Source organism: Camellia sinensis, chromosome 5 (genome assembly GCF_055761805.1).
Source record: "Camellia sinensis isolate YWXY chromosome 5, ASM5576180v1, whole genome shotgun sequence".
Taxonomy (NCBI): Eukaryota; Viridiplantae; Streptophyta; class Magnoliopsida; order Ericales; family Theaceae; genus Camellia; species Camellia sinensis.
Window position 1 is genome coordinate 162101408 of NC_138965.1, and position 8880 is coordinate 162110287.

The 8880-nt window shown below is 35.2% G+C and overlaps 1 protein-coding gene across 4 annotated transcripts; it reads left to right on the forward strand.

Moving 5' to 3' along the window:
* The first annotated feature begins 374 nt into the window (after positions 1-374).
* LOC114276079 (protein arginine N-methyltransferase PRMT10) lies at positions 375-8047 on the forward strand. Of its 4 annotated transcripts, none has more exons than XM_028217817.2 (8): positions 375-694; positions 1794-1986; positions 2108-2213; positions 3174-3363; positions 4771-4956; positions 5062-5145; positions 5930-6139; positions 7715-8047. In XM_028217817.2, exons 1-7 carry the CDS (start codon positions 479-481, stop codon positions 6104-6106), a joined length of 1152 nt encoding a protein of 383 aa, XP_028073618.1. In that variant the 5' UTR covers positions 375-478; the 3' UTR covers positions 6107-6139; positions 7715-8047. The 4 variants fall into 4 exon arrangements, with proteins under 4 accessions (XP_028073618.1, XP_028073620.1, XP_082726432.1 ...); XM_028217819.2 differs by having other exon boundaries at positions 400-694; positions 7650-8047; XM_082870306.1 differs by having other exon boundaries at positions 400-694; positions 5930-6105; positions 7713-8047.
* Positions 8048-8880: the final 833 nt, after the last annotated feature.

The window sequence follows — 8880 nt, forward strand, 5'->3', positions numbered from 1 at the left end:
TTTTTTCAAACATGTTAAACCAAGCCTAAAATTATCAAAATAAACAAAACCTATTGATATATTAAAAAATTGGTGAGATTGATTGAAATAACTTATGGGAGGCTTTCTAATCAATTTTCTTTATTACAGCGATCAAATTCTGAAGAAAAATGTTATAAATTTCGAATTTTTTATTACATAAATAGTTAAATGTCCCATGAATCACATATAAAAATTTAATCATTTATTGAATAAAAAATTTGAAATCTTAAATATTCCTCAATTCTGAAACAAAAGAAGTGAAATATGCAAGAGAGTGCAGGTAGTCCCTTCCACAGTAGATAACATGCTAAAAAGAACATAACCAATCAAACGGTTGTGATCAAATACACGTCAGCACAACATTCTCTCACCTGCCTATAGTTCGCTTACGCTGCCCTAAAGTATTGGATTCGTCTCTTTCACTCTCTTCAAACATCTCTTTCTCTCTCATTCCGCCATGTCAAGCTCAGCCACCAACGGCGTTGCCGGTGACCACACAACCACCGCCATCAATGCCGCCGCCGCCGCCGGTGTCGATAAAGGCGTCGACTTCGCCAACTATTTCTGCACCTACGCCTTTCTCTACCACCAGAAGGAGATGCTCTGCGACCGTGTTCGCATGGACGCTTATTACAACGCCGTTTTTCAAAACAAACACCACTTCAACGGCAAGGTTTGTCTCTTATTTTCTATTCCTACGTTTGGTTCCTGAGAAACCTGAATAGCTTAGAGGAAAAAGATAATTTTGTTTTGTTTTGTTTTGTTTTGGGAGTGATGAACTTAACTCTTAGAACTTATGTAGTTACTTTTGTTAAACTAATTTGAATAAATTCCTTTTTTTTTTTTTCAAATTATGAAAAATCAAACCTAACAAATTTTTAAAAAAATTTTCCCCTCTCTTCAAAACAAAAGCTGTACCCTCTATGCTATGTTTGGTTCATTGGAATGAATACGGAATGGAATGGAATGAAGATTCTATTTGTAATATATGTTTTCAGATTTTTCTTAGTGAACAAAACTTGATAATGAGCATTATTCTATCTTCATTTCAATCAACCAAACTCTACCTTAATGTAGAGTGGCACGTATATTATATTACTAGCGCCGGGTGCACACCTTCTGCTTGTGAATTTTTATATCTAAATGTTTGAGTATTTTTTGAATGAGAAATAACAGTTGGTTTCGAAAATTGATCAGTTAGTAATTCTAGGGATATTTTTACAAAGATTGAAAAAGTGAGCTGTATGCTTTATATAATAGAGTAGTATATGCTTGCACAAACAAAAAACGGTTGTAACTGTCATGTAGGAAAAAAACATTGACGGAAGAAAAAAAAAACCCGGAGAAATCAAAATTTAAAGTAAAAAACGTGGACAATTATATGGAGATAATTTGGGCATGAAAAATTACGTGGCATAGCTTTGCCAAGTGAGTTGTGTGCTTTATGTAATATCATAAATAGATATATACATATACGTAACATAAATATGGGCATATGTTGGTTGACTCATTAGCAACATAATTATGGATGGAGTCTTGTGACCTCAGGAGAGAGTCATTACATTCTAGAGATTCTTTACACACACAAACCATGCATTTGCACAGCATATGCTTAAGAGGAATGTTGTGAGCATTACTCTATGTTTAAACACCCATAAACGTCCACATGAACAAATGCACACATGCACATTCTTCTTGATTGGGTGTTGTCCCTTTGGTTTTTTTGTATGGAATTTGTGTTTGGGGACTAAATTGGTGAATTTGTGGAAAAGACTGTGTTGGATGTAGGAACTGGGAGTGGCATTCTTGCAATCTGGGCAGGGCAAGCCGGTGCAAGAAAGGTCTATGCAGTGGAAGCAACAAAGATGTCTGAACATGCCCGTGCACTTGTGAAAGCAAATAACCTTCAAGGTGTGGTTGAAGTGATTGAGGGTTCAATTGAAGATATTACTCTGCCAGAGAAAGGTTACAACTTGCAATTTCCAATAGTAACTGTCCCTTCACCAGCATGTTTTGTATGCTATTTTGTATTTATACTTTGTGGGAACTCTATGAACTTGACATTTTTAAATTGATTGATGGTCAGTTGATGTAATTATCTCGGAGTGGATGGGATACTTTCTTCTGCGTGAATCTATGTTTGATTCTGTGATTTGTGCACGGGACCGCTGGCTGAAGCCAACTGGGTCTATGTAAGTACTTCTACAATGGATGTTTTTACATGTTTACAATGGTTTTAGTGTCATGAGTTTTTGTTCTTTTGAATTATGGCTTCTTTTATTTTTTCATTCTCTTTTTTACTGCTTGGATTGTTTATGAACTTTAATATATCCTTCCTCATGGAGCCTGGATGCTTGGGGACTTAATCTCATCAATGTTACTATGGTGCATGTAAATTTCAATGGATCCAACTGTTATATTTCAGGGCCTTTTCGTATGCACCTCTAAGGTTTACACTCATGAGAAGGTTGTATTGAACATGTTATTTGTAAAGGACTTAGAATTTTTGATGAACTTCGAGAGTGTGAGCATTAAGTTTGGATTATAAATTACGATCCATAATCAAGGAGATTAATATAAATGATACAAAATCTCAAATGTAGCTATATTGAATGTATGAGTTCATGGTGTTGTGTGATTGACTTATTCCAATTAAATTAGTAGGGAAATATTATAAAGTAGCTACAAAATCAATGCTTTTGTATTATGAGTAGGTAGGTGGCAGTCAAAGAATGTATAATATATGGGGCTCGATTGAGAACACTAGGGATGAAATATTGAGTTGGGGTAGGAATCCAAAGAATGATGGACTCACTTGTGAGACCTAATATTAGTACTTAGCTTAGCACCAATTGGCAACAAAATGGTGAAATTTGGCCATGAATTGGATATGTTTATTGAATGCGATAGTGGCTTCTAGTTAAAATTTAATGTGAGCCACAAGGTAGATTTTGTTAATAATAATGTTGGATATTTAAATGGCCTTGTGTAAATTGCAATGTTATAAAAACGTAAAGCTAATCAGTGTTCCTGCAGAGCTTGCACCAAATGATTTGATTTTGATAATTAGGAAGAGAGGCTTGTTGTTAGATAATCTTTTGATGAATGTGATTTGTGTTCTGCAATTGATTGAACAGGCTTTCATTTTGCAGGTATCCCAGCCATGCTCGCATGTGGTTGGCACCAATCAGATCTGGATTGGGAGATCAAAAAATGAATGACTATGAAGGATCCATGGATGATTGGTTTTATTTTTTGGATGAGACTAAAACTTATTATGGTGTTGATATGAGTGCTCTAACGAAGCCTTTCTCCGAAGAGCAGAAAAAATACTATTTACAGGTCAGTGCTAGATTTCTGCAGGCTCTAATTTAGCGATCATTATAGTGCTCTAACTTAGCGATCATTATAGATGAATTATTGGCTAGCACTTTTCCTTTTATCAGTTGGTTAGAGGGTGGTCTGTATATCATTATTTTCTTGTCCTAATTGATATGTAGTTCTAATAGAGGGTTGAAATTTTGTGCCATAAATTTTTTTCCCACATTTATACGGTAAGTTTATATGTATAGAATACTTATGTTTGGCTCTTTCATAGTTTTGGTTCCTTCATTTCTTTGGCTCTTTCATATCTTTGGCTCTTTCATGAAATGCTCCATCAGACTTGAACCTACTTTCTCATGCTTCGTAGCTTGAGTTTTTATGTTCACACCGTGCTATGACCCTTATATATACAATTAGTACTCATATTCTGAAGAGTTCCACCAGTTCTTTAAGTTTTATGTAAATTTTGAAGAATTCAATGATTGTCTCAAGCTTGCTGGATTGTTCATTTTTTAAACTCTTAAAGTCTTCTCCTCTTCATGTCTTTTGGTTAACTTGGTAGAAAATGTTGAACCTGGTCCTTAAGGTATCTAAACCTTCAGTTTTTCCCATATTCTTTTTCTCAATCTTTTGTTACTTTTTATCTATATCTTTGATTCTTTCATCTTTTTAATCTCCACTAATTTTTGTGATCTCATTAATGTTGTGGTGGGATGGTGGGCCTGCTTCATTGTTTGTTCCCGTCAAATAAAAATTCTTTCAATCATTTAATCCTATATGCGATTTTTCTGGCATTAAGGTTCGAAGTTTTAAGCAGACTTTGTTGGAGGGATTCTATTAGGGAAGAGGGGACTTACTATATAGTGTTGGACCATAGGTTATGATCTAGTTACTCTAGTTATTCTTGATTCTTGTTTGATGTTGATGTTTAAATATTTGATGTGTTGATGATATTCATGTGTCTTTGACGTTATTGTTCTCTATCATTACTTTCTGAGACTTGGTTTCATATATTTCAAACCAAGCTACATCGCCTGTTTACTGTTATATTCTTACATTTGTGGAGGAAACTATGTTATTGATAGTTTCTCCCTTTTTAGAATTGTATTCTTATAGTTTTGTTGTTAATAGCATATTTAATTGGTGGCATCTTTTTGCACTTGTTCATGTTAGAACTCGTGGTAATCAAAATTCTAATCTCTTCTCTGCTTAACTGTGATATGAGAGGCTTCTAACTCTGTGCCTTAAAACTCAAGGCCCTTAGCAGTTTGCACCCATACATAGTAGTTCTGTGTTTTATCTGCTAAAACTGATATATATATATATATATTCTTCGAATTATCTTAAAGTTAACTTATGCTGTTGATTATTGCTTATATTCCTATCCTATGTATCCTAAAAGATTATGCTATTATATTTTTGTAGACATCACTGTGGAACAACCTTCATCCAAATCAGCTTATAGGGTCAGCCGCCATGATAAAGGAGATCGATTGTTCAACGGCAACGGTAAATGACATTCTTGATGTCAGAGCAAGCATGTCATCATTAATCACTACAGAGGAAACGAGGCTCTGTGGGTTTGCTGGGTGGTTTGATGTCCATTTCCGAGTGAGTTGATCTTGAGTGTCCCTCATTTTTATGACATGCAATAAATCTTAATCCTCTGTGTACTGACTTGAAAACTTCTTCATGCACCTTGTTTGGTTTCCTTAGGGAAGTAAGGAGAATCCAGCTCAACATGAAATTGAGTTGACCACTGCTCCTAGTGAAGATTATAGCACACATTGGGGCCAGCAGGTTGTAGCCCCTACTTGTGAAATGATTTTCTGCCTTGCATTTTACGATGATTTATTTGAAGTTTGACAAAGATTTCAGTGTTTGCAAATGGAAGTTTAACACACGTCTCTGCATCATTTGTGGTTCCATATTACAGTTATTGTTTTGCCATTCTATACATGGCACCATCAGCAAATCACATGATTTCCTGAAAATCTAATGTGGTTACAGCTATTTCACGTAGTTGTACTTGGCACAACCTGACTTTTTTATTAACTTAAAATTTGATTATTATTATTATTTTATTCTCGAATGTCCAATAATCCTTGTGCTTTGATTTTGGGTTAAGTCACTAGTCTGTCTATTGTCACAAATAATAACTGTAAGATATGATGCTTTTACATGATTTGGATAAAATCAAATCTGCAGAGGACATAGGGCCGTTTGGTGCAGCCTCTTGCAAGCTAAAAGCTGAAAATCATAAAGCAGAGGCTAAAAGCAACTCTTTCCTTGCTTTTGAATAATCTACTTTTTTCCAGCTTATATAAACTATTTTTCCTTTGTAAGCAGAAGCTGCACCAAACAATCTAGTGCAGATTTTCAAAATAAAAAGGTTATAAACAGCTCCATAAACTGTTCCAAACAGGGCCATAGTGATAGTTGTGAGCTTACAGCTATTACCTTGTGGCTGTACGATGTGGTGAAATGCTGCTGCAGCATTGCTTCATCTTTTAAATGCTGGTTTCATGCTTATGCCCATTAATCTGGTTTTGTTCCAACTTTTCTTCTCTTGCTTTATGGGCAGGTGTTTCTCTTGCATCCTTCAATACATGTTAGTGAAGGCGATAATCTGGCCATTAATTTCTCAATGACTCGATCCAAAGAAAACCATCGGTTGATGGAGGTTGAGCTCAGTTGTGAGATAAAACAGCCTTCTGGCAGGCTGCTTCCGCCATTCAGAAAAAAGTTTTACATAGAGTGAGGAAGAAAATAGATATCACTAACAATTACACTGGTACGCCTTTTTAGAACCTTAGTTATCATATGAACATACAATACATGATGTGATTGCTTAATTGCCTTAAGTGGAGTGGTGGTGCAATTCGGTCAAATTGAGTTTAGGAGGTTTTTGTTGGTGCAGTTCACATTTAATTTCTGTCTGGTACTAAATTGCTTTCTATGCCTTAGAGAACCTTTACAATCACATCTATTCTATTATATAAAGCACACAACTCAGAATGTTGTGAAGTTTTGTCAGAATTTTCATTCCCAAAATAACCCCAACAACATTAGGTTTTGTTCTCCAAATATTTACCTTTGCATAGCAGTTACTGTAAGGGCTAAAGCATATAACTAACGAAACCAAAAACTGTTGTTCAATAGTCCACGACCCCCTTTCTATTCTTGCCCACGATCTGTTCAATTTACCCTTCTAGTATAAATAGAATTTGCAATTCATAGCATTCGGTCAACTATCCACACTAAAACTGACCCATGTCCTGTCTGTTGTTGGTTCGCTAGCATCAACATGAACTCTCCCTCTTTTTAAAGTGCTGCCTTCAATAATATGTGGGTGATGAATTGATCCTGTCTTAGACCTTAACCAAAACCCATTAGTTTTCTGGTTAAATTGGATTATATAAATTTATTTAAATTTGGTAGGTTAGTGGGTTTTTGGGCCTTGTTTAGTTATTATACATGATATAAAATTGAGAAAATTTTGCATTTTAACCTGCTGTCTGGTTATTGAGTTATGATGTTGGAATACTGAGCGAACATCATTTATTGAAATTTTAGTTACTCTTTAAAACAACACCCATTCTCTGAAGTGTTACTGTAAATTTAGACGCTTCAAAATCATTTGATTAGCTGATTTTATGAATGCTTGCATCAGCTGTGTTATATTATTTGCTTGGTGGGAATTTGACTTCTTAATCCTGATGTCGTAATTGTTAAGATTATGCATGTAGGCGTAATTACTACTTTTTAAGATTTCCTCACGTTGCATTTTCTGATGTTTGATACACCGGAAAATGAAAGTCAAACAACAGAAACGTTTTCGGTAGTCAACGATTTATTTGGACGGAAAATGTTTTCCACTTTTGAAATGTAACATTTTTTATACTAAAATCTTACCAATATCACTGCACTACCATAACCACCATCACCTTCACCACCTCACCACCACCACTTCTACTTGCCCACCACCACCAGCACCACCACCTCCATCTCCACCTCCACCTCCACCTCCATCACCCCACCACCACTAATACAACTACTTGTACATTAGTTTCAGGAACAAAACCAAACATAAGAAAACATTTTCCACGAAAATTATTTTATGGATTTTTTTAGAAAACATTTTCTGCTGGAAAACTGAAACAGAGTGTTCCTATAGTTTATACTTGCTGTGCTCATGATTGGATAGCAAAATTTCTAGTTGTGGATTGGATGTGTTATATGCTCCATTTGCTTAATCAAATGAGCTTTGCTGGGTCTGATGCTCTTTATTTAATTTTGTGCAGTCTTTGTTTAATTCCGTATATGGGCATGTTTACATCTTTCTGAATAGAACCTTGCTATGTTTCAGTGCCTCCAACGAGTGGGACGTGTAACCTGTAACTTTTGGTGCTGGCCACATCGTCAGGTTATCATATCTGCGAAGGCCTGTGTCAAATTTTGAGCAATTTTGGCTACTAAGTTCTGCTGTTGTATTATTATTATTATTTTGCTTTTGTTTTCAGTTTTTGTCATGTGCTGAAACAAGCATCTTGTTAATTTATTGACAATTTTGATTTCACAGTGTTGTTATGGTAGAGCCAGAATTTTTTTTCCATTTTTTCCCCCCTTTTCAGAAGTAATGGGAATTGATATTATATAGCAATGTTTTATATATGAGAAAATATTGAACTATTACAATTCCCATTGATGATTGATTCATATTGCAGAATGCCACTACTCTCTCTATCTTTCTGGTCTTCTTGTTTGACAGGCAGTTGCATCATTGTGAGAAGAGCACAGTTCACAATGAAATCATTTTCTCGAGAGGGGTGGGTGTGAAGAGATTTTTTCAGGTGTATTTAGTTCCATGATCGACTCCAATATCTTGGTGTTATCCACATGAGAGTAAGTGCCTTGCAATTATTGCATCAACTGTGGTTATTTTAATGAAACCTTGGTGTTCATTAGGTTGCTTTTTTGCTTAAAATTATGATAGTGTAGCCTTTAATTACATCGTAAGATGCTTCTATGTAACCCTAAAAAAACTCTACTTTTTCAGATGGTCAAAGTCATAAAGTCAATGAATTTAAAGCCACATTAAGTCTCTCTCCCTCTCTCATCTTTTTTTTTTACTCTGAAAACAATTAGTTTTGTATGCACACATAAACTAGTTACATAATCATATATATAATAAGCGTGAATGAACAAAATTTTACAAGATTTGTTGACTTTTGAATTTTTTCCCAACTCATATCCATCCCGATTGGTTTTGTGATCAATTTCCATAATCGTAAGCAAATGATTCCTTTCTTAACTTTGAGGCTTTCAGCAGAACTTGCCGAATTCAACACACCAACACAAACTTTATTCACTTGCCATCTCTATAAAATCTTGAATACTCACTAGCATTGTATTCCTATACTCTCTTCACCTTCCCAGTTTTCAACCTACTTGACCATCTTTCTCACCTTTCTACTCCTAGAAGATGTATAGAGCATCGAGTTCGGCTAGAGTCTCCGATGAATTTTTGGTGAA

Bases quoted from the DNA above. Each gene is read 5' to 3' on its own strand.
- LOC114276079 (XM_028217817.2), top strand. From the start codon at position 479: ATGTCAAGCTCAGCCACCAACGGCGTTGCCGGTGACCACACAACCACC. The intron at 1,987-2,107 runs GTTACAACTTGC...ATTGATGGTCAG, and splicing joins TATTACTCTGCCAGAGAAAG to TTGATGTAATTATCTCGGAG. The intron at 5,146-5,929 runs GTTGTAGCCCCT...CTTTATGGGCAG, and splicing joins GCACACATTGGGGCCAGCAG to GTGTTTCTCTTGCATCCTTC.